The sequence below is a fragment of the Sinocyclocheilus anshuiensis genome, unplaced genomic scaffold (assembly GCF_001515605.1).
Source record: "Sinocyclocheilus anshuiensis isolate Anshui unplaced genomic scaffold, SAMN03320099.WGS_v1.1 scaffold2198, whole genome shotgun sequence".
NCBI classification, from domain to species: Eukaryota; Metazoa; Chordata; class Actinopteri; order Cypriniformes; family Cyprinidae; genus Sinocyclocheilus; species Sinocyclocheilus anshuiensis.
In genome coordinates, this window is record NW_015560625.1 from 345,669 (window position 1) to 372,649 (window position 26,981).

General features: G+C 39.2%; 1 protein-coding gene across 1 annotated transcript in view; it reads left to right on the top strand.

Moving 5' to 3' along the window:
• The window catches only part of LOC107681920 (receptor-type tyrosine-protein phosphatase mu), a 250,840-nt gene that overhangs the window by 160,083 nt on the left and 63,776 nt on the right, over positions 1-26,981 (top strand). The window contains exons 13-17 of the mRNA XM_016478293.1: positions 1,837-1,873; positions 2,377-2,451; positions 6,146-6,281; positions 12,922-12,951; positions 22,763-22,914. Coding sequence (XP_016333779.1) covers positions 1,837-1,873; positions 2,377-2,451; positions 6,146-6,281; positions 12,922-12,951; positions 22,763-22,914 — 430 coding nt within the window. The remainder of the gene's footprint in view (positions 1-1,836; positions 1,874-2,376; positions 2,452-6,145; positions 6,282-12,921; positions 12,952-22,762; positions 22,915-26,981) is intronic.

The window sequence follows — 26,981 nt, forward strand, 5'->3', positions numbered from 1 at the left end:
GCAGGTCAAAGGTCGTTCTTAGGCTCTAATGGATGGGTGGATGTGGAAGTGTGTGTTTAAATGCCACTGTGCAGTGTAAGAGAAGCTGAAGATTAGAAAAACACTAGCCGTGATAAAACTAAAGCTTTTCAAGACCTGCTGGGAAACATGAATGATGCTGAGATGTTCAGGGTGGATGTGACAGTTGCTATACAGCAAAAAAAAAAACATCCTCCTCTTAATGTGTGTTTGTGTCTAATTTTCCAGTATCTGAAATTCCTTATAACAACATCCATTGATTGCATAAGATATTAAGTCTAGTTTTCAGAGAATGTTTTTTTTTGTTGTTGTTTTTTTTTATTTAAGTGCATTTTTTCTCTTTTTTTAATACTTAAAACAAGTGAACAAATCTGCCAGTGCGGTGAGGCAAAGTACACTTATATTAAAGAAAACAAGGCTTAATATTTTATGCAGTTTTGCTTCTCAAGTAAATTTGTCTTTTGATTTTTTCATGCATTTTTAGATATTTTGTGGGAAATCAAGTCTAAAAAGATTACATTTAATTAAGAACTATTTTTTGCAGGTTTTCTCTGTGATTTCTGAGACGTTTCAAGGATGTTAAGGTTTCTAGGCAGTTGCTAGGGCATTGTTACGCTGTTGCACAGGTTTTGGTGGTTGCTAGGGTGTTGCTAGGTTGTTCTGAATGGATGCTACACAGTCGCCAGGCCATTGCTAGACTGTTGCACAGGTTCTGGTGGTTGCTAGGGTGTTGCTAGGGCATTGCCAAGGTGTTCTAAGTGGTTACTAATGTGTTGCTGGGCTGTTTAGAAAGACCTAAAGGATTGTGGTAATTTTAACAGATGTAGTTTGAAAGCTCAGTAGTTTCAGTCTTTTGAAACGCTGTTTATGTTCAATAACTGTATGCTGGCTTTGATAAACTGACGGAACAGGAGAGCACAGCAGTCGGCATATTAAAAAGAACAGCAGTAATAAAGCAGAACAAGGTGCTTTGTTGTTGGTGTGCGTGTAGCTGAAGGCTGATGTCAGACGTTAGTTTGATTACAGGCGCTAAAGCGAGTCGAGCTCCAGGTGCTCGTTCTGAACGCTCACATACAGCATTCAGCTGAAATGCAGTTTTAATGCCGCAGCTGCTTAGCAGGCATAGAAAATATACCAGCATATACATCACTGGAGTCATGCAGCAGCAGAACCAGTTACTGGACTGTTTTCATTCTGCTGACAAGAGTAAAACATTACTTACTCCTCTAGAAAACACTGGAGCCACTGGAAATTCATCAGTGAACGTCACAGACGACTGATGCGCGCGACAAGCAATTACTGTAGATACAGTAGATTCATATCATTTATTCATTATAATAAATGCAATATAATTATTATTATTAATGATAATAATAATGATCATAATAACAAAAACAGTATATATAATATATAATATTATAATAAATGTTTATTATTTTTATTATTATGTTTAATTTATATAGAACCTTTCCAGAGCTCCAAAATGTTTTACAGTAGTGAAGCATAACACAGACAATGTACAGTCATGGGAAAGTGCATATTTACACAATTAAGCATATAAAATAATATAAGCACCATTAAGAATATAATTTAATATTCTAAATAATATGGCATTATTCTGGATTTTAACACGGTTAATCTCAAAAGTCCTGATCACAGAGGATGTTGATGAATATCACAGTGTATCAATCAATTAATCAATCAGTCAATCGTGTTTATTTCTGTAGCACATTTAGAAACAGCACGTGTTGGCCAAAGTAAATGATTATTTGTTCGATTGAATCAATCAAGAGTTTTGTATGTATTTTTGTTTTTCAGGAGACCAAAATCGACTGCGTCCGTGTCGCTACCAAAGGTAGGTATTCTAATTTATGCAAGCGGACATTGAAAATGTAATTAATTTGACACATGTGCATGTAATCAGCATGACGAAGCAGTGACAGATATTTGACAAACCAAACAGATGCTGTTAGTGTTGTAGCCTGATTCGGTTTCTGAAACGGTTCACACGCTGCACTTGTCCAGTCAATGTTATTAACCTTGTAAATATGCAAATAAGCACATTAACCTGGGGTTAATTACTAACTCAGGTTAAAGTAAGAGCAACGTGAGATGAGAGACATGACGACCTGGGATTATAAATGAGCGTGTGTGAAGACGAAGCGCTGCATGGTTCTGCTTTTGTGTGTGTCTTGTGCAGGTTTTCAGTAACTGCTCGTTTTATTCTTTCTCCTGTTTGTTTCTACTGTCTCTCTCTCTCTCTCTCTCTCTCTCTCTCTCTCTCACACACACACACACACACACACACACTGGTTCTATCCCTGTCTTTCTGCATGTGTGTGGATCTTGTTCTTGCAGCTGCTATCTTGGTGACGCAGCTCACCACTCCTTACGTTCGCATCGCTCCGGCCGCTGGAGACAACCAGCTAACAGGTCAGAAACTCACTCACTCACTGCATGTGTGTGTGGATGAACTGAAGAATCTGTCTCTAACATAATCTTTGCAGAGATAAAGCGCTGATTACATCAACTTGTACAGTGTTCAGTGTTATTTTAGTGTTGTTGACGTTTTTAAGTACTATTTAAATTAGTTTTTATATTTCCCATCTTCATTTTAATTTAATTTAAAGTTTTAGTTTTTTTTGTTGCATGATTTTATCATTTTATTATTTTTGTATATGTCTATATCATTTTTATTCATTTGTATATTAGTTTTAGTTATTTTAAGTTAAACCAAAATGCTAAATGTTGTCTTGGTAACTAGCTGAAATAAAACAAGTTTTTAATATTTTATTTCAGTTAATTTTTATTTTATTTCAAAGTTTTTTTATGGGTTTAGTTAATGATAATAACTGAACGACCCTCCATTAACCCAACGTCCTCTTTTAGTAAGAAATATGTCAAAACAAGAAAGTAATTTGCACTCATTGTATGAGTTTTTCAAACGTATGAAGCTAAACGTAAATTTAGGTGTTTTTAAGCCCATAAAGTATCTCAGACAAACATGTTTCTTTAAACACAAGCAGATCTCTCTCATTTGTCATCGCAAACTCTCTCTGTCATTATCAGACTGATGCACATGAGCTGCATTTATTGCATTGTGCTTTATATTCAAGGTTGAAATAGACCCATGGTTTGATTAAATCAGCGGATGAATGTGGTTCTTCTGATTTGGCTGCAGCGACAAACACATTTACTGACCAACAAAGAGAAAAAAACATGGAACCTGAAATTAATTAAATGAGAAACACAAATGATTTCCTGTATGTTTCCTACTGAAACAGGAAGTTAAGGATTCCGGCCCCATCCCTGAGCAGGAAATGATGTCATCAGTATTCTGTACATTTTTAATATCTATATCTGCTGCTTTATTTTATTTGATCAGTGCACACTTTCAGTTGTACACAAGCATATTGATGAGCTCAAAACTATAGACAACAATGAAATGTTATGTTTAAATATGAAATGAGGTATCATCTAATCTAATTTCCAGAACATAAATCTGAACATTGGATAAAGCAAGGTTCAGAATTCTCATTTGATTTTGGTGACATATTAGAGTTAAAGGTTTTTACTGGGGTGATTTTGGATTTCTCTTTTTACATTTACATTTAATCATTTAGCAAACGCTTTTATCCAAAGCGACTTACAAACGAGAAGAACAATAGAAGCAATCAGACCAACAAGAGAGCAACAGTATACAAGTGATGTGACTAGTTAGTCTAGCACAGTACACATAGCAAGTCTTATTTTTAAATAAATTAGAAAAAAAAAGTGGCTAAAGACTCAGCTGCTCACATTGAGAGAGGCATATTGTTCCAGCAGCTGGGAACAGTCCAGGAAAAGGTCAATGAGAGTGATTTTGTGCCTTTTTGGGATGGCACCACGAGGCATTGTTCACTTGTAGAATGCAAGCCTCTGGAGGGCGCATAAGTCTGAACAAGCAAGTTTAGGTATATTGGTGCAGCACTAGTGGTTGTCTTGTAGGCAAACATCAGTACCTTGAATTTGATGCGAGCTGCTATTGGCAGCCAGTGCAAACTGATGAAGAGAGATGTGACATGTGCTCTCTTCGGCTCGTTGAAGACCACTCTGGCTGCTGCATTCTGGATCAGTTGCAGAGGCTTGATAGTACATGCGGGAAGGCCCGCCAAGAGAGCATTACAATAGTCCCAGGACCGCGTCGTTATAGCAATATGGTCTGTGAAGCTTAACTGATCATCAATCACAATTCCAAGGTTCTTGGCTGTCCTGGAAGGAGATATGGTTGACGAACCTATCTGTATTGAGAAGTTGTGATGAAGTGCTGGGTTGGCTGAGACCACGAGCAGTTCTGTCTTAGCAAGGTTGAGTTGAAGGTGATGGTCCTTCATCCAGCCAGAGATGTCTGTCAGACAGGCTGCAATGCAAACAGCTACCATCGGATGGAATGAGAAGAGTTGAGTGTCATCAGCATAGCAGTGACAGGAAAAGCCATGCTTCTGAATGACAGATCCTAATGATGACATATAGATGGAGAAGAGAAGCGGTCCAAGCACTGAGCCTTGGGGAACCCCATTAGCAAGAAGTTGTGACTTAGAAACCTCACCCCTCCAAGACACCCTGAAGGACCTGCCAGAGAGGTAAGACTTGACCACTGGAGTGCGGCTCCTGAGATGCCCATCGACATGAGGGTGGACAGGAGAATCTGGTGGTTAACGGTGTCAAAAGCAGCAGACAGATCCAGCAAGATGAGTACTGAGGATTTGGAAGCTGCTCTTGCCAGTCTCAGGGCTTCAGTAACCGAGAGCAGGGCAGTCTCAGTTGAGTGGCCACTTTTGAAGCCAGATTGGTTGTTGTCCAGGAGGTTGTTCTGTGCAAGAAACATAGAGAGTTGGTTGAACACAACTCGCTCAAGTGTCTTTGCAATGAATGGAAGAAGGGATACCGGTCTGTAGTTTTCTTGTAGGGTTTCTTAAGCAGTGGGGTTACCCGAGCCTGCTTAAATGCTGTAGGAAATGTACCAGTGTGAAGAGAGGCGTTGATAATGTGAGTGAGCGCAGGTATAACTGAAGAAGAAATGGCCTGAAGGAGGCAGGTGGGAATAGGATCAAGAGGACAGGTAGTAGGATGATTGTAAAGGATAAGTTTGGAAACGTCTGCCTCCGAGAGTGGAGAGGAGGAGGAGAGAGAGTGTGTATTTGTTGTTATGATGTGTTTGTCAGTTTGTGGTGTGGAGAATTGGCCGCTGATTGTTCTTGTTTTATTTATGAAGAATATTGCAAAGTCGTCAGCTGTAAGAGTTGATGAAGGAGGAGGAGGGGGGGGGAGGAGAAAGAAGAGAAGAGAAGGTTTTGAAAAATGTGCGAGAGTCAGAACAATTGTTAATTTGGTTGTGGTAGTATGTTTTTTATCACTCCATAAATCAGAAAATACTGCCAACAGACAACAGACAGATAACAAATACATTTTCATCATGTTTTTAGGAGTAAAATGTTGTATAAATCAGTGTGAATGATATATGAGCAAACCCCTCAGTAAAAACCTTCAGAATATAGAGAGGAATAAAACTCTAAGTTTTGGTGTTTGTAAGTGCTGCTGAAATGGAGATAAAGACTCATTGCCTTCAAAGATATGCATTTTCACCATGTTTTTAGGAGTAAAATGTTGTATAAATCAGTGTGAATGATATATGAACAAACCCCTCAGTAAAAACCTTCAGAATATAGAGAGGAATAAAACTCTAAGTTTTGGTGTTTGTAAGTGCTGCTGAAATGGAGATAAAGACTCATTGCCTTCAAAGATATGCATTTTCACCATGTTTTTAGGAGTAAAATGTTGTATAAATCAGTGTGAATGATATATGAACAAACCCCTCAGTAAAAACCTTCAGAATATAGAGAGGAATAAAACTAAGTTTTGGTGTAAGTAAGTGTTACTAAAGTGGAGAAATGTTTTTTTAAAGATAGATAAAGTGCAATAGAATAAACACTCGATGTGTATTTTCATTGTTCTCTTTCCACTCGTCTGCATGAAGACATGTTATGAAGCGAAATAGATCAAAATCTCTGAATTGAGCAGTGCATGAAGTGTAGTGTCTTGCCTCAAACCATCTTCTGTATGACCTTTGACCTTTGGTTGATCTCAGGTGCGGCGACACACAAACCCAACGCGGTGGAGCCGGAGAAACAGACCGACCACACGGTGAAGATCGCCGGCGTCATCGCAGGAATACTGCTCTTCGTCATCATCTTCCTCGGCGTGGTGCTGCTCATGAAGAAACGGTAAGAACCTCAACACACACAGTGAAGATGATCGGTTACACAATTTTTACCACATTTAAGGATGACAACACACATCAGAAAGCGCCGCCGTTAACCAAAGTTTGGACACACGTGACTCAGTTTATGTTAAGAACTTTTCATCTAAAGACCTCTGCTTAAATGTGGGAAATTACACTCAAAACATACGGCATTTAGGCCTAAATTTAAGTTTTATTCATTTGAACTGCATTTAAATTTTCTATTCATTCAGATTACACAGTTTTAACATAAATACTTTTACTTATAAACTTAATCTGATGCTTGTTGATATTTGTCAGTCATACATTATTGAAAGAGGGCAAGTTTCTGTAATAGTGCTAATAATCTGAATGTGTTTTAAATACACAATAACTAGGTTTATATATTTAACATAAAATAATTGATGATATCATTCAATCTCATACATTTGAACCGATTCAATATTGCTTGTTCCAGAGCAAGTCATATTTTCAACAATTTCCATGCAAAAACCATGTTTTTACTTTTTTTTTTAATGAATAAATATTGTTTTCACAATGAAAAGATTTATGCATAAATAAATGCATTTTAAAAATATGATTTTTAAATAAAATCAAATTGATGCAAATAATTAATAATGAATTATGCCATTCATTTTTGGAATGCAGTGTTTCATATGTAGTTTCATATGTTTTGATCTGCATATACATTAGTGTTAGATTTCCGTTCATACATTTGGCTGATGCTTTTATCCAAAACTAATTTTCAATGCATGAACTCCCTAGAAATCCAACAGGAAGAAACTCTGCTATTTCAGTGTCCTGTGACTATTATTCTAACCTGGACATTAATATTAAATAGGAATGAGCAGATGTGTCCAAACTTTTGTCTCATCCGCAGTCAGATCAGGACTTTGTGTTTTTGTCTGGAGTTTAACCGCAGATATTAATAATAGATTTTCCTTCCGATTTACGCCTGGCCTTTCATCCGCATTGTCTATGCAACACTGAATTATTAATCTAATTATGTTGATAAGCCTGGTTAAAATGCTGTATAATAGCCTGATAAAGAGCCGTTCTCCCGATGACCCTGCATCTCAAAAAGAAGAGGGAATCTCAGTAGATCTGTGATTGTGTGACTGATGAAAGTGCGTCGTTAGCTGGAGCCTAGTTTACATTAGCTGCCCGCAGATCAAGGGTCATCCGGAGTCAGTTTCGGCAAATATCCAGCTCGCACACTTGCTCCAGATTAGCCTTCTGCCCTGCTGAATATAAAACAGCCCAATCCAGAAAACTTTAGAGCCACTACAGTAAATATAATAGTCATTTACAGTCATGAATTTGAACTATATACCGTTTATAGACAGTGCAACTCACACACGTCTATCTAAACATCTGTGGTGAATGTGAGCACACACAGTTTTGTCTGTTGTCATCAAACCAGCTATAATTGCAGGTTTATTATTGCTGCTTTCTTGTAATTCTATTTCCATTTATTTATTTAATCAGGGAAAATACACATTAGTAATATATGAAATCAATGTGTCAGGGTGACTAATTTTGATCTGTAATCCCAGGGCAGATTTTTTTTAAAAATCGATACATAAATACAAAATATTTAACACTAAAATCCCTATAAATGTTCACAATTTTGATTTGACAACAACCAATGTTTTAATTTTTTGGAGAAACAATGACTTTATAAATCTTTTAATTTTGGTACTTGTTCTTTAAGTTACACCTGAATCTACAGAGTGTTATTTTAATATAATTCAGATAGTATGATAGCTTTTATTAATATTTTGAATTTGTTTTTTATTTTTATATTTTCCAAATGTTTGTTAAAATGTTTGTTTTTGTGAATGATATATGAACAAACCCCTCAGTAAAAACCTTCAGAATATAGAGAGGAATAAAACTCTAAGTTTTGGTGTTTGTAAGTGCTGCTGAAATGGAGATAAAGACTCATTGCCTTCAAAGATATGCATTTTCACCATGTTTTTAGGAGTAAAATGTTGTATAAATCATTGTGAATGATATATGAACAAACCCCTCAGTAAAAACCTTCAGAATATAGAGAGGAATAAAACTAAGTTTTGGTGTAAGTAAGTGTTACTAAAGTGGAGAAATGTTTTTTTAAAGATAGATAAAGTGCAATAGAATAAACACTCGATGTGTATTTTCATTGTTCTCTTTCCACTCGTCTGCATGAAGACATGTTATGAAGCGAAATAGATCAAAATCTCTGAATTGAGCAGTGCATGAAGTGTAGTGTCTTGCCTCAAACCATCTTCTGTATGACCTTTGACCTTTGGTTGATCTCAGGTGCGGCGACACACAAACCCAACGCGGTGGAGCCGGAGAAACAGACCGACCACACGGTGAAGATCGCCGGCGTCATCGCAGGAATACTGCTCTTCGTCATCATCTTCCTCGGCGTGGTGCTGCTCATGAAGAAACGGTAAAACGGTAAGAACCTCAACACACACAGTGAAGATGATCGGTTACACAATTTTTACCACATTTAAGGATGACAACACACATCAGAAAGCGCCGCCGTTAACCAAAGTTTGGACACACGTGACTCAGTTTATGTTAAGAACTTTTCATCTAAAGACCTCTGCTTAAATGTGGGAAATTACACTCAAAACATACGGCATTTAGGCCTAAATTTAAGTTTTATTCATTTGAACTGCATTTAAATTTTCTATTCATTCAGATTACACAGTTTTAACATAAATACTTTTACTTATAAACTTAATCTGATGCTTGTTGATATTTGTCAGTCATACATTATTGAAAGAGGGCAAGTTTCTGTAATAGTGCTAATAATCTGAATGTGTTTTAAATACACAATAACTAGGTTTATATATTTAACATAAAATAATTGATGATATCATTCAATCTCATACATTTGAACCGATTCAATATTGCTTGTTCCAGAGCAAGTCATATTTTCAACAATTTCCATGCAAAAACCATGTTTTTACTTTTTTTTTTAATGAATAAATATTGTTTTCACAATGAAAAGATTTATGCATAAATAAATGCATTTTAAAAATATGATTTTTAAATAAAATCAAATTGATGCAAATAATTAATAATGAATTATGCCATTCATTTTTGGAATGCAGTGTTTCATATGTAGTTTCATATGTTTTGATCTGCATATACATTAGTGTTAGATTTCCGTTCATACATTTGGCTGATGCTTTTATCCAAAACTAATTTTCAATGCATGAACTCCCTAGAAATCCAACAGGAAGAAACTCTGCTATTTCAGTGTCCTGTGACTATTATTCTAACCTGGACATTAATATTAAATAGGAATGAGCAGATGTGTCCAAACTTTTGTCTCATCCGCAGTCAGATCAGGACTTTGTGTTTTTGTCTGGAGTTTAACCGCAGATATTAATAATAGATTTTCCTTCCGATTTACGCCTGGCCTTTCATCCGCATTGTCTATGCAACACTGAATTATTAATCTAATTATGTTGATAAGCCTGGTTAAAATGCTGTATAATAGCCTGATAAAGAGCCGTTCTCCCGATGACCCTGCATCTCAAAAAGAAGAGGGAATCTCAGTAGATCTGTGATTGTGTGACTGATGAAAGTGCGTCGTTAGCTGGAGCCTAGTTTACATTAGCTGCCCGCAGATCAAGGGTCATCCGGAGTCAGTTTCGGCAAATATCCAGCTCGCACACTTGCTCCAGATTAGCCTTCTGCCCTGCTGAATATAAAACAGCCCAATCCAGAAAACTTTAGAGCCACTACAGTAAATATAATAGTCATTTACAGTCATGAATTTGAACTATATACCGTTTATAGACAGTGCAACTCACACACGTCTATCTAAACATCTGTGGTGAATGTGAGCACACACAGTTTTGTCTGTTGTCATCAAACCAGCTATAATTGCAGGTTTATTATTGCTGCTTTCTTGTAATTCTATTTCCATTTATTTATTTAATCAGGGAAAATACACATTAGTAATATATGAAATCAATGTGTCAGGGTGACTAATTTTGATCTGTAATCCCAGGGCAGATTTTTTTTAAAAATCGATACATAAATACAAAATATTTAACACTAAAATCCCTATAAATGTTCACAATTTTGATTTGACAACAACCAATGTTTTAATTTTTTGGAGAAACAATGACTTTATAAATCTTTTAATTTTGGTACTTGTTCTTTAAGTTACACCTGAATCTACAGAGTGTTATTTTAATATAATTCAGATAGTATGATAGCTTTTATTAATATTTTGAATTTGTTTTTTATTTTTATATTTTCCAAATGTTTGTTAAAATGTTTGTTTTGCCATTTCTTGTTTTTTAAAAATAGTCCATACAGTTTTTGTTAATTTTTATTTCAGTTTTAGTTTTAGTTATTTTAGTACTTCAAGTGAAACTAATTAAAATTAGAACAGTTGCCTTGGAAACTAGCTGAAATAAAATAAGTTTAAGTTTTTTGTATTTGATTTTATTTCAGTTAATGTTAATTTTAAATTAGGGCTGCAACAACTAATCAATAAAGTCGATTATAATTGATAATAAAAAATTATTTACAACAAATTTGATTATCAGTTAATCACTTCTGTGTGCTGTGAAGAAAAACAGAGATTTTTAATACTGGAGTAAAATTAATTTTTTTTATTAAGATTATTACATTTTAATAGTTAATAATATTTGGATTTGTGTCCGATTAATCAAAGAAATAATTGACAGATTAATCGATTATCAAAATGATTATTAGTTGCAGCCCTATTTTTAAATAACAAAATTTATTTTTAAAGTTTTAATTTTAGTTCCAAACTAAAAGATGCAATATTTGCAAGGAATATTTGGAAATGTGTAATTCCTACTGGCACAAATGATATACTCGTAAATACTCGTGATGTTGTTGTGAAGCATCTGATATGTGGTCGTTTGCACGGTTTCTGTGTGTATGAATGTGAATAAAGCAGTGGTTCTCAACCCTGGGGAAAACTTTGCATTATTTAAATGCAGTTATATTAACATAATATTCATTGAAATGCTATTAAAACATTCTAACATCATTTTGGCGTTTATTTGTATCTTTTAAGGAGTGAAAGAGGCTGAGAAGCGCTGCTCTAGAGTCGTTTGCATGAAGAGACGGGTTTATTTCACACACGCGTGTCCAATAATCCCAAACACCGGATTCATCAGATTTCCCTCCCGGAGAGATGAGCGCTGATCACTCCGCAGACATTTTAATTGAATCCCGTTCAATATGCTTTAATCAGATGAACGAGCGCGATTGAATCTCTCGCATCTATTTGGTTTAATTTGCTGAATTAGATTAGAACGTGAGGAGAACATGCTAATTCCTCATTTAAGGCCGAGAGCACGCTCTGGACGCTGCATCTGGTCATTTAGAGCGCAAATGTTTTTATAGTCCTCTAATTACATCCTGAAAAATGAGGAGATGCATTGAAGAAGGGGAATTAATGTTGGTTTTATTGCTAATGTGCAGTGATGTATCTGTGCTCTGACTGACCTTTCACACACGACATCGTCCTCATAAAGACTTATTAATGCACATATGAATTCTCACAGAGAGATTATAGATGCAGAGCAGATACAGCTGTTATACACTACCAGTCCAAAGTAAGAAAGAAGTCTCCTCTGCTCACTAAGGCTGCATTTATTTGATCAAAAATACAGTTAAATTGTGAAATATTATTAGAATTTAAAGCAGCTGTTTTCTATGTGAATATCTGTTAAACTGTATTATTTCTGTGATGCGCAGCTGTATTTTCAGCATCATTACTCCAGTCTTCAGTGTCACATGATCTTCAGAAATCATTCTAATATGCTGATTTATTAGAAACATTTCTGATTATTATCAATGTTGAAAACAGTTGTGCTGCTTGCATTCAAAAGTTTGAAGCGGGTAAGATTGAATAGAAATTAATACTTTTATTCAGCAAGGCTGCATTAAACTGATAAAAAGTGACAGTAAAGACATTTATAACGTTACAGAAAATTTCTATTTCAAATAAATGCTGTTCTTCTGAACTTTCTATTCATCTGTGAATCCTGAAAAAAAAAATGTGCCACAGTTTCCACAAAAATATTAATGTTTTCAACATTGATAATAATCAGAAATGTTTCTCGAGCAGCAAATCAGCATATTAGAATGATTTCTGAAGATCATGTGACACTGAAGACTGGAGTAATGATGCTGAAAATACAGCTGCGTATCACAGAAATACATTACATTTTAACAGAGATTCACATAGAAACAGCTTTTTTAGATTCTAATAATGTTTCACAATTTTTACTGCATTTTTGATCAAATAAACGCAGCCTTGATACTCTTTCAGAAACATTCAACTGATTCCAGACTTGTGAGCAGTAGTTGTTAATTCACCCAGACGAAAACAAACACATATATGAATGTATATAAGTCATGTGACCCTCTGGTTGGTCATGTGGTCAGCGTTTGCGCAGTGACCGCCGCGCATCTCTCTTTCTCTCTCTCTCTCTCACGAATGCCACCATGTCTGCTTCTGTTCATTTTCTATCGTTTCAGAACATTAATATATTTTACTTTTTCTTTCCTTCCATCTTCATCCCCCTCCACTGCTTAAACCCCTCCACCACCTCACTGGGCAGGAGAACCTATCAGTCCTACACTTACTACCTGTGAGTAAAACACCTTTGTACACTGTTAGTGCCATGCTATGCTCGACCTGCATGACGCGCCGGTTACGATTGGCTCCGGCGCCTCGAGGGCACGAGAGTTAACATTCGGCTGTGCATTTCAATCAGAAAGTGTTATCTGTAATTGTTATGATCATGAGCTGGATATTGCTAACGCCGTCTTGAAGTTGTGATGTGATTCTCCATCATCTGCTGTCCAATGCTTGTCTGTGAATGCTGTAGCTCCTCCAATCAGAGCCTTGGTTTGATTACTGAGGATTCATTTACAGTCCATGTGATTTTGTACTTTCCCAAGGAAACTTCTCCTTGTCTTTCTGTTGCCCAGCTCAGGGAAGGGAAGCGTGCTTTTCCTTAAACACCTGGAATTACCCTTCATCTCATAAATCATCATCATCATCATCATTATTAATCGCAGTCATCGCAGTTTTCCTGCATGGTTGGTGCTTGCTGCATGAAGTCGAATGAAGTCCATCAGCCTCATGTCCTGATGTTTTCCTGGATGCTTGATCTGTGCTGGTTTTTGTTTGTTTGTTTGTCATGCGGAGCTGTTTGCTTATTTATATGAGTGGGAATCAACAATTGGGTTTTGTTCAGACCAGATGCATTTATTAGAAAAGTACTGGAACCAATTGAAAATACTCTTACAGTGTTTCCCGCACTATGGGAAATAAATAGTTTTAGCTCATTTGTGAGATTGATTGTAACCTCGAGTTTGCATTTTCATTTCATTCATTTTTATTAGTTTTTTTTTTTTATGTTGAATTTATTTTTTATTTCAGTTTTAGTTTTAGTAATTTTAGTACTTCAACTTCAACTTTATTTGAGTTACTGCCAGGACATTATAATTTTTTTAAGCTTTTTATTTAATCTATTCATATTTTATTTTATTTATTAAAATATTTTTGTAATATATTTTCATTTTAATTTTACTTCAAATTTGATTAATTGTGTGTTTTTCCTCTTTTTATTAGTTTTTTTTAATTATTATATTTCTATTTATCTTTTTTCAGTTTTAGTAATTTTTTATTAAATTAAAATACATTTTTTTATTCATTCATTCATTCATTCATATACTGTATATATTTCATTTTAATTTTATGTGCTTTTATCTTTTTTTTTTCCTTCATATTTTATCTTTATTTTTTATTTCCGTTTTAGTTTTAGTAATTTTAGCACTTCAGCTTAATCTTATTTTATTTCAATTAATGCCAGGACAACATTTGATTTTTGTTTAGGTTTTAGTTTATTATTAATCTAATATTTATATTTTATTTCACCTTTATTTGTATTAACAAAAAATGTTTTTAATAGTTTCAGTTTATAACACAGTGTCTGATTACAGAATCAATAACTCTTATAAACCATTTTATTTTAAATAAATGTGTGAAAAGGGACATAGAGACATAGAGAGAGAGAGAGACGAATAATTTGTCAACACATTCACATGTTCATGGTTCTCTGATGTCAACATGCAGATAAACAAATCAAGTATTGTTTGTTTTGTTTAACTTTATTTATCCAGTCAAGTCGGTTATTTATTATATTATTTTAATTATTAAATTTTTTTATTTTGTATTTTAATTTTACATTTGAATGATTTTATTAATTATTAGCTTTTCATTAACTATCAATTAATTAAAAAATGAGAAATTTTTATTTTTATACTTTCATTTAATTTTAATTAGTTTTAGTAATTTTGTTGTGTTTTTGATTTGTTTGTTTGTTTGTTTTTTAAATGTCTATATAGTTATTTTTATTATTATTGTTTTAGTTTCAGTTTTTGTTATTTTAGTACATTAAAATGTGAATTAACTAAAGTTAAAATAAAATAATACATAAAATAAAAATAATAATAAATAAAATGTGTAATTCTTTTTTTAAATACTAAATAAAATGGTAAATAAAAAATAATAATTTATTTGATTTCAGTTAATGCTTATTTTAAGTGAGGTTTTTTTTCTGTGGTTTTATGTTTTAGTTCAGTTAGGGTCACATGGATTATTAGTTAATGTTAATATGAACAGCTGTTAGTTAATTCTAACGGTTATGAGTTAATAGGTTCATGCTGAGGTTAAACTCCTTTAAATCTCTAGTCTAGTCGTAATCTTTGTGGAATTGCTGTATTAAAGTGTGGGATTGTTTGGTGTGTTCTGATTCTATATTGTCTCTGGTTTAATTGTAGTTTAGTGTCGTGTCGTGTGTCTTTAGTCTCTGCTGGCTCTCGCTCATGTACTGATCCCAGACCAGCGGCGTAGCACGCATCCCACAATTCCCCACTGTTCCCCGTATCCGAGCGGCTCTAATGAAGACGCGTGTGTTGCGGGACGCTCGTGTTAAACACCTACAACAGCCGCGCTCGTGTGTGAGAACACAATTCCCAGCATGCCATGCAGTTTCATCTGTGGTGTGCGTCACACTTTGAAGGATCTTTCCTCTGCTGGACGCAGTCAATTAAGACACACAAACACACACATGTGCACACACAGTGATGTGTGTATGTGTGTGTGTTTGTTTGTGTGTTTGAAATAGAAAAATAATTTAACTTTACACTTGTAAGACCTTAAAATATAAAGCTGAAGTTCAAATACACTGTAAAAAATTATGCTGGGTTAAAAAAAAATAATTTTTGGGTTATTTGACAACCCAGCGCTGGTTAAATATACACATGCCGGGTTATTTTGACCCAGCTGGTGGCATTAAACGTTTCACCCAACATGCTGGGTTGTTTTATTTTACTCAACTATTGTTTAAAAGTGACTGTATTGCTGACTTAAAATGGGTTGGAAATTAGAAATCACACAGAATTACTAGAGGCAACCGTAATAATCAAAAGGTGAACGTTTATTAATAAGCAAGAACACCCATGGACAAAAATATAAAACAAATTGAATTTATTTGGATGAATACAGTTTACAATATTACACACCAGAACCAGTGGGGAGAAAGGTGGTGATGATTTTAGGGGCGATTTCATCCGACTGCTCGAGGCCAGCATGAAGGACAGAAGCGCGTCGTCACGAAAGCTTATTGTTTGCATGTGTGTTTGCCAATTTAAACATTCAAGAGATTTTAAAGCATTCAAGCACAAGAAGACATGAAATAACTGAACTGACTGTAGTCTCAGACAAACATCGACTTTAGCTCTCTTTCACATCTTCATGTGCTTGAACAAGCAAATACACCTCGCCAATTTAAAAATGCAAGCACAAAAACACACAAAAGAGACGAATTCAGCATTCTGTGTCCGTTTCACAGCCCGTTAACACTGAATTGAGTTTAGCGTCATCTTGCACTTGAACGGACAAATGCATACGAAATTATGTTGGAATAGCCGTCTTGGCGAGTATCCTCAGAAAATGTCTCAAGGTTACATATGTGACCCTAGTTCCCAGAGGGAACTATGTAACCCTAGTTCCTGCGTCGAACGCTTTGGGAACGCCTTCAGCGAGACTATGCTCTGAATCGTGTGTGTAATCAGACCAATGGATGGGCGCGATGTCACAGACGGGGTGACGTGTGACCAGGAAGCTATAAATGCACGTGAGGTGGAGACAGCGGCAGCTTCTGGAGAATGAGGGAAGCGCTCCCAGGGGTGCCGGAAGTATTGCAGGAGACGCAGCGCCTCGTTCCCTCTAAAAAACTAAAAAGTGACGTGACATGTGGCCAAGTATGATGACCCATACTCGGAATTAGTGCTCTGCATTTATCCCATCCAAAGTGCACACACACAGCAGTGAACACACACACACCGTGAACACACACCCGGAGCAGTGGGCAGCCATTTTTTTGCTGTGGCGCCCAGGGAGCAGTTGGGGGTTCGGTGCCTTGCTCAAGGGCACCTCAGTCGTGGTATTGAAGGTGGGAGAGAGCGCTGCACATTCACTCCCCCCACCTACAATCCCTGCCGGTACGAGACTCGAACCCGCAACATTTGGGTTACGAGTCCAACTCTCTAACCATTAGGCCACGACTTCCCTGTAACTAGGGTTACATACGTAACCTTGAGATGTTCCCCTTCAGGAACTCGAGCTGCGTCGAGCGCTTTGGGAACGAGATGCCCACGCCGCCAGACTTTCAAGTCCCTGCTTAGTGTGTACGACTTCAGCACAACTACGGCAAGAGGACGGAGGAACCAGGAGCGGTACGAATGTCGAGGTTGTAGAACCTGATGAATGTGAGCGGCGTGGACCAGCCCGCAGCGTTACATATATCCTGCATAGCCACACCCGACAGGAAGGCCTTAGAGGCCGCCACACTTCGGATGGAGTGAGCCTTGACCCCTAAGGGTGAGGGAAGGCCAGAGGACTCATATGAAATAGTAATGGCATCAACAATCCACCTACTGAGGGTCTGCTTAGTGGCAGGCAGACCCCTCTTGGAAGGACCATAACAAACAAATAATTGGTCAGACTTCCTCCACATGGCAACTCTGTAGACATATGTGTGGACACATGCAATTTAGCTTCTACTGGTCAGGTTCCCTAAAGGGGGGAGGACAGAAAGCCTGAAGTACGACGGGCCATGGTACTGAGGAGGGCACTTTAGGGACGTACCCTGTCCTGGGGTACAGAAAAGCTTTGGCCAAGCCGGGCGCAAAGTCTAGGAAGGAGGGGGCCACTGACAAGGCCTGCAAATCTCAGACTCTCTTCAGTGAAGTGATGGCTAACAAGGGGAGGCCTCAGCCTCAGCGCACCGCGGAGGAAACGTGTAACCAGGGTGTGTCTTCCCACAGACTGACTACCGAGAGGGGCATGGTAAGCAGTTATAGCCGCCACGTACACCTTCAGGGTGGAGTGGGTCAACCCTGCAGAGAATCTAGCCTGCAAGAACTCTAGCACTGAACCGACCAGGCAGTTAACTGGGTCAAGTTGGCGATCTCTACACCAGGAAGTGAAGAGTTCCACTTCAGGGCATACAGTTTCCTTGTTGAGGGAGCTCTGGATTGGAGGATGGTCTCAACAACCTCAGTTGAGAGACTGGAAGCTACGAGCTGTGCTCCCTCAGATGCCACAACCTTAGTTTCTATAACTCTACTCTCTCCAGAACTCCCGGGAGCAGAACGATCGGGGGAAAAGTGTACAGACAAAGCCTCGGCCAAGTCTGTATCTTGGCAGCCCCATTGGAGCTGGATGAGTCAGAGAGAACCAGATGGGACATTGGTCCACCTGAGCCTGGCCAAAAACTCTCCATATCTGCTTCACCACCTCGGGGTGAAGCATCCATTCCCCGTGCCTCGGCCCCTGCCTCGACAGGATGTCTGCTCCCATATTGAGATGCCCAGGGATGTAAACGGCTCTTAGAGAAAGGAGCTTCCCTTGGGCCTACACAAGGATCTGGTGCACCAGCTTGTTCAAGGTGCGCTAACGCATGACCTTGATCATGCGAAGCGGATTTCCCCTCGGGGAAAACCCCTTGGTCTTCAGCCACCACTGTAGGGGTCTCATGTACAGCAGGTCAAAAGGTATCACATTGGACGCAGCTGCCATCAGACCCAGCAGTCTTTGAAACTGCTTGACAGTGAGTGATCGGCCTTCTTTGACTCTCGCAACTGCAGTGAGGATCGACTCGATCCGAGCAGGAGACAGCTGTGCCTGCATCGTGGTCGAATCCCACACCATGCCTAGATAAGTGGTCCTCTGTAATGGAGAAAGCACACTTTTCTTTGCGTTTAGTCTTAACCCCAACTCTTTCATATGGGCGAGAACGACATCTCGATGTCAAACCACCGTCTGCTCTGACTGAGCCAGAATCAACCAATCATCGATATAATTTAGTATGCAGATGCCTTGGAGTCGCAGTGGAGCCAGAGCAGCATCCACACACTTCGTGAATGTGCAGGGTGAGAGTGCAAGGCCGAACAGAAGAACCCGATATTGGTAAGCTTCGCCCTCGAAAGCAAACCTCAGGAACTTCCTGTGTTGAGGAAAGATGGAGACATGGAAATATGCATCTTTTAGATCTATCGTTACAAACCAGTCCTTGGACCTGATCTGAGACACGACCTGTTTGATAGTGAGCATCTTGAACTTTAGTCGCATGACTGAGTGATTCAACTGACGCAGATCTAAAATCGGACGCAACCCCCCATCCTTCTTCGGTACAATGACGTACCGGCTGTAGAACCCGGATTCTCTTTCGAGAGGAGGGACCACCTCGATGGCCTCCTTCCTCAGCAGAGTATTTACCTCTTGTTCTAACACCGGAGCCTGCTCGGGACCCACCACCGTGGAAACGATCCCGTTGAAACGAGGCAGAGGAGAACCAAACTGAATTCTGTAACCTCTTTCTACAGTCCTGAAGCACCGGCGGTGGCAGGGTTAACAGCTCGGCCTCCTGAGGGCACTGAGGAGAGACGGGCACCGTATTCTTCGACCGTGAGCGTAGCTCCCTTCGCGATCCCCGTTCGCGTGGGGGCGTGCGAGTCGCGACACTCACTTTCTGCGCCTCTCTGTATGAGGAGCGGGCACACGGCTGAGCTAGAGAGTGGCGATGGAGGAACCGCTGAAACGCCGCCGCCGAGCCTCCTGAAACCTGTCGACGTCGGAATTGACGGCGTCGCCGAACAGGCCAGAAGGCGCAAACGGGGCGTTAAGCAGGAAGACCCTGTCCTTCTCTTTGATGTCGGACAGGGTCAACCACAAATGCCTCTCTGCGGCCACCAAGGCTGCCATCGACCGCCCGATAGCTTTGGCGGTCTCTTTCGTGGTGTGGAGAGACAAATCAGCGGTTCGCCAGAGTTCGCTAATATCATCGGCTTTAACTTCCTCACTCTCATCTAACTCTTTAAGCAGGTCTGCTTGATACGCCTGAAGAACAGCCATCGTGTGAAGGCAAGACCAGCCTGACCTGCTGCCGTGTATCCTTTGCCCACCAGTGCTGAAGCGGTACGAAGCGGCTTGGTGGGCAGTGCCGGGGCTTTAAGGGACGACGCCACACCGGGAGACAGATAGCTCGCGAGCGTCCGTTCAATCCGGGGCATCACCCTATAACAGCACTCAGTTAATCCTGTGACGTTAGAATAATCAACCAGAGACGGACTAAAGAGGCGGGCCGAGTATGGTTTCCACCTCAGTGTGGAGATCGGGAAAAAACGGCAAGCCCCGGCGTGGAGGGAGCGGCTTAGTCCGTAAAAAACGTTCATCTAATTTGCTTTTAACGGGTTCTGCCTGCTTCTCGGCGGGCCATTCGATATTTAATTTGGCCACGGCGTGCTTCGCTCCCAGACATAAAACACAAAGGCTGTGTGTATCCCTGCCCGTGATGTAGCGAGGGCAGGGAGGAACACACAACCTAAACTGCTGTTTGCCTTTATCATCCCCTTTATTTGTCTTGTGCTTAGACTTTGGCATTGCTTTATCGTTTGCCAAAGTGACAGACAACAGTAAATAGGACATACACACACAGAGTGCTTCGCTGAATGACAGAAGCTGCCGCTGTCTCCACCTCACGTGCTTTTATAGCTTCCTGGTCACACATCACCCCATCCGTGACGTCGTGCCCATCTATTGGTCTGATTACACACACGATTCAAAGCATAGTCTCGCTGAAGGCGTTCCCAAAGCGTTCGACGCAGCTCGAGTTCCTGAAAGGGAACTGTTGGTTACGTCTTACGTGAACGACAGATGTGTGTCATTATATGGGATCCATGCATTGTGTCTTAAAGTGACAGCGCCTAATTTACAAGCTGCTGTCTCTGTCCTGCTCTTGACTGAATTACTTCAGAATTAATCTATATTTAATTCATACAGTGAAGACTATGCCATGCTATTTTACATTTGATTATTTGGATTCTGTACCTGAACACCTACAAACCTGAAAAAATCAAATCGTTGTTTAATTTGTATCTTTGTTCTGTTTATTTATTTGTGCAATTTGCACGATTTCAAACAAGGCCCTCAGGTACAACCTGCACTTGGGCCAGCAAACCCCAGCTTACATTTAAACTCATATAACAAGCGTTTTAGAAATAAAAAGCATAACATTTAAGAGAAACATTTTAATTCAACTCTTCTCTGTAACCCTGGAAAAAAACAGCCCAACATAATGACCCAACAGGCTCAACCCAGCATTCTTTAGACTGTGCTGTTTCAGTCTTTCTATATCACTTCCAACATTGATTCTTTGTAACGATTTGTGAAATTTACCAGTGATTTCTGAGTGTAAACTGTTTAGTGTGGGAGCGGAATCTAAATCTGTCTGCTGAGTGGAGATTGAGTTTTCCCTCAGATGTTCCTGCGGAGGAGCTGAACTTTGTCCTGATGGAATATGGCGTGTTGTTTAGCGAGGCTAATCTCATGGCGGTGTAACCCGTTCGCTCTGCTCATCACTCATGACTTCTGCTGATGTTCAAGCTTTAATGGAGTTTGTAGTTTGTAGAAACTTGGTGCATCTGCTTACTTTGTGGTTTGGCTCCGTTTCCAAGATCTCATTGGAAATTACCTGCGGATCCGCTTTGGGAAGTCTAGCCTCAGGCGAGGAACCACACGCTAATTTCCCTCCCACGGATTGGCTGAGTACTTTGGCCTCATTTGCATTTGCGGATCGTTAGCAGATGAAGGCAGGTTAACTGAATTAAAGCAGAACTCCATTATTCTCTAACATCTGCTCTGGCGTTGAGATGTGTGTTGGAGAACACGCGTGTGCGGCTGTAATCACGGAGAGCCGGCGCTCCTCGAAGCTCTTGGTGGGGCGTTGATTAGAATTATATCACGGTTTAATTGGGAGGGTGACTCCGGCATCTTAATCAGGCCCTGCTCATTAAAATTAGCCTCTTTTGATTAGTTTAATGGCTGATCACCTTGAGTGTTTCTTCAGGACTGCTCTTTGCTCACTAAAATACATTTGTTGAACTAACCTCTCGTCCTGTTCCTCATTTACAGCATTAAAGGCATTCTGTGTTCAGAACGAAATACTTGCACAGTTTTAAATACATGAATGCAGGATGAAACTATAAACTTTTCAAACTGTACATTGTTATATAATAGTCACTTTAATTCAGTGAGTTACGTCTAGAAATTATTCATTTTAATTCAGTGTCAAATATTATGGAGCCAAACCAGAGTTATTATAGTTAACTAAAATTAAAACATAAAAAAAATTTACTTAAAATAAATGTTAACTGAAAAAAATTTAATAAAATGCAAAATATAAAAATGTTTTACTTAAGCTTGTTGCCAAAGCAACATTTCTCATTCATTTGGTACTAAACAGGGTTATTATATTTAACTGAAACTAAAACTAAAAATATGATCATTTATTTTGATATATTAAAATACATTTGTAACTTAAAATGAACATTTACTGAAATAAAATAAAATACAAAAAAAGCCATTATTTCAGGTAGTTCCCAATGCAACATCTCATTTTCAATTAGTTTAACTTGATGTACTAAAATAAACAATAAATGAAATAAAATTTAAAAAAAAAAGCATAAAAATGACAAAATCACACAACAAAATAACTAAAACTTTGACTGAAATATTAAAATGAAAATATCAAATATAAAAATATAAACTAATTCACACGATAAATAAAATCTCAGTGATACTAAAATAACTAAAACTGAAATAAAAATGCATAAAATAGACATGAAAAAAAAGCTAATAAAAATGTCAAAAACACAAGAAAATTACTAAAACTTTAAAATAAAACGAAATGAAAAAATACATTGCATTGTGGGAAGCAGTGTCCTAAATTCCCACATAGTGTACATACTGCATACAGGTCGTGTGTTACGTTTTGTGTATCACATCACTAATGCTGTTACTTTTATCTTTGATTTTGTGATTTGCAGAAAGCTGGCGAAGAAGCGCAAGGAGACGCTGAACAGCACGAGACAGGAGATGACGGTGATGGTGAACTCAATGGACAAGAGCTACACGGAGCAGGGAACCAACTGTGATGAAGCGCTGTCATTCATGGACACACACAACCTCAACGGACGCTGTGAGTGAAACACACACTCGTACACACACACACACTCTCACACACACACACACACACACACACACACACACACACACCTGAAGCGGAAAACCGGCAGGGAACGGCCGATCTAACTGTTCTATAGACCTCCTTGGAGAAAGCAAGCCTCCCAGAACCGCTACATTTCTGGGCGGAGGTTGAGAGCTGCGCTCGCTGGAGACCGCTGTGCCCTGAAGCACCGGCGGTGGCAGGGTTAACAGCTCAGCCTCCTGAGGGCACTGAGGAGAGACGGGCACTGTATAATGAGGTGTACACTGCTCTTCCCCAGCGGGGGCTGCCCTCAGAAGCCCTGGGACACAAACATCAGGGCTTCTTTGTCGAAGACTTCTTAGCCAGAAGGACGGTCCTCAGATCGGCCTTCGGCTTCGAAGTCTTCGACCGTGAGCGTAGCTCCCTTCGCGATCCCCGTTCGCGTGGGGGCGTGCGAGTCGCGACACTCACTTTCTGCGCCTCTCTGTATGAGGAGCGGGCACACGGCTGAGCTAGAGAGTGGCGATGGAGGAACCGCTGAAACGCCGCCGCCGAGCCTCCTGAAACCTGTCGACGTCGGAATTGACGGCGTCGCCGAACAGGCCAGAAGGCGCAAACGGGGCGTTAAGCAGGAAGACCCTGTCCTTCTCTTTGATGTCGGACAGGGTCAACCACAAATGCCTCTCTGCGGCCACCAAGGCTGCCATCGACCGCCCGATAGCTTTGGCGGTCTCTTTCGTGGTGTGGAGAGACAAATCAGCGGTTCGCCAGAGTTCGCTAATATCATCGGCTTTAACTTCCTCACTCTCATCTAACTCTTTAAGCAGGTCTGCTTGATACGCCTGAAGAACAGCCATCGTGTGAAGGCAAGACCAGCCTGACCTGCTGCCGTGTATCCTTTGCCCACCAGTGCTGAAGCGGTACGAAGCGGCTTGGTGGGCAGTGCCGGGGCTTTAAGGGACGACGCCACACCGGGAGACAGATAGCTCGCGAGCGTCCGTTCAATCCGGGGCATCACCCTATAACAGCACTCAGTTAATCCTGTGACGTTAGAATAATCAACCAGAGACGGACTAAAGAGGCGGGCCGAGTATGGTTTCCACCTCAGTGTGGAGATCGGGAAAAAACGGCAAGCCCCGGCGTGGAGGGAGCGGCTTAGTCCGTAAAAAACGTTCATCTAATTTGCTTTTAACGGGTTCTGCCTGCTTCTCGGCGGGCCATTCGATATTTAATTTGGCCACGGCGTGCTTCGCTCCCAGACATAAAACACAAAGGCTGTGTGTATCCCTGCCCGTGATGTAGCGAGGGCAGGGAGGAACACACAACCTAAACTGCTGTTTGCCTTTATCATCCCCTTTATTTGTCTTGTGCTTAGACTTTGGCATTGCTTTATCGTTTGCCAAAGTGACAGACAACAGTAAATAGGACATACACACACAGAGTGCTTCGCTGAATGACAGAAGCTGCCGCTGTCTCCACCTCACGTGCTTTTATAGCTTCCTGGTCACACATCACCCCATCCGTGACGTCGTGCCCATCTATTGGTCTGATTACACACACGATTCAAAGCATAGTCTCGCTGAAGGCGTTCCCAAAGCGTTCGACGCAGCTCGAGTTCCTGAAAGGGAACTGTTGGTTACGTCTTACGTGAACGACAGATGTGTGTCATTATATGGGATCCATGCATTGTGTCTTAAAGTGACAGCGCCTAATTTACAAGCTGCTGTCTCTGTCCTGCTCTTGACTGAATTACTTCAGAATTAATCTATATTTAATTCATACAGTGAAGACTATGCCATGCTATTTTACATTTGATTATTTGGATTCTGTACCTGAACACCTACAAACCTGAAAAAATCAAATCGTTGTTTAATTTGTATCTTTGTTCTGTTTATTTATTTGTGCAATTTGCACGATTTCAAACAAGGCCCTCAGGTACAACCTGCACTTGGGCCAGCAAACCCCAGCTTACATTTAAACTCATATAACAAGCGTTTTAGAAATAAAAAGCATAACATTTAAGAGAAACATTTTAATTCAACTCTTCTCTGTAACCCTGGAAAAAAACAGCCCAACATAATGACCCAACAGGCTCAACCCAGCATTCTTTAGACTGTGCTGTTTCAGTCTTTCTATATCACTTCCAACATTGATTCTTTGTAACGATTTGTGAAATTTACCAGTGATTTCTGAGTGTAAACTGTTTAGTGTGGGAGCGGAATCTAAATCTGTCTGCTGAGTGGAGATTGAGTTTTCCCTCAGATGTTCCTGCGGAGGAGCTGAACTTTGTCCTGATGGAATATGGCGTGTTGTTTAGCGAGGCTAATCTCATGGCGGTGTAACCCGTTCGCTCTGCTCATCACTCATGACTTCTGCTGATGTTCAAGCTTTAATGGAGTTTGTAGTTTGTAGAAACTTGGTGCATCTGCTTACTTTGTGGTTTGGCTCCGTTTCCAAGATCTCATTGGAAATTACCTGCGGATCCGCTTTGGGAAGTCTAGCCTCAGGCGAGGAACCACACGCTAATTTCCCTCCCACGGATTGGCTGAGTACTTTGGCCTCATTTGCATTTGCGGATCGTTAGCAGATGAAGGCAGGTTAACTGAATTAAAGCAGAACTCCATTATTCTCTAACATCTGCTCTGGCGTTGAGATGTGTGTTGGAGAACACGCGTGTGCGGCTGTAATCACGGAGAGCCGGCGCTCCTCGAAGCTCTTGGTGGGGCGTTGATTAGAATTATATCACGGTTTAATTGGGAGGGTGACTCCGGCATCTTAATCAGGCCCTGCTCATTAAAATTAGCCTCTTTTGATTAGTTTAATGGCTGATCACCTTGAGTGTTTCTTCAGGACTGCTCTTTGCTCACTAAAATACATTTGTTGAACTAACCTCTCGTCCTGTTCCTCATTTACAGCATTAAAGGCATTCTGTGTTCAGAACGAAATACTTGCACAGTTTTAAATACATGAATGCAGGATGAAACTATAAACTTTTCAAACTGTACATTGTTATATAATAGTCACTTTAATTCAGTGAGTTACGTCTAGAAATTATTCATTTTAATTCAGTGTCAAATATTATGGAGCCAAACCAGAGTTATTATAGTTAACTAAAATTAAAACATAAAAAAAATTTACTTAAAATAAATGTTAACTGAAAAAAATTTAATAAAATGCAAAATATAAAAATGTTTTACTTAAGCTTGTTGCCAAAGCAACATTTCTCATTCATTTGGTACTAAACAGGGTTATTATATTTAACTGAAACTAAAACTAAAAATATGATCATTTATTTTGATATATTAAAATACATTTGTAACTTAAAATGAACATTTACTGAAATAAAATAAAATACAAAAAAAGCCATTATTTCAGGTAGTTCCCAATGCAACATCTCATTTTCAATTAGTTTAACTTGATGTACTAAAATAAACAATAAATGAAATAAAATTTAAAAAAAAAAGCATAAAAATGACAAAATCACACAACAAAATAACTAAAACTTTGACTGAAATATTAAAATGAAAATATCAAATATAAAAATATAAACTAATTCACACGATAAATAAAATCTCAGTGATACTAAAATAACTAAAACTGAAATAAAAATGCATAAAATAGACATGAAAAAAAAGCTAATAAAAATGTCAAAAACACAAGAAAATTACTAAAACTTTAAAATAAAACGAAATGAAAAAATACATTGCATTGTGGGAAGCAGTGTCCTAAATTCCCACATAGTGTACATACTGCATACAGGTCGTGTGTTACGTTTTGTGTATCACATCACTAATGCTGTTACTTTTATCTTTGATTTTGTGATTTGCAGAAAGCTGGCGAAGAAGCGCAAGGAGACGCTGAACAGCACGAGACAGGAGATGACGGTGATGGTGAACTCAATGGACAAGAGCTACACGGAGCAGGGAACCAACTGTGATGAAGCGCTGTCATTCATGGACACACACAACCTCAACGGACGCTGTGAGTGAAACACACACTCGTACACACACACACACTCTCACACACACACACACACACACACACACACACACACACAC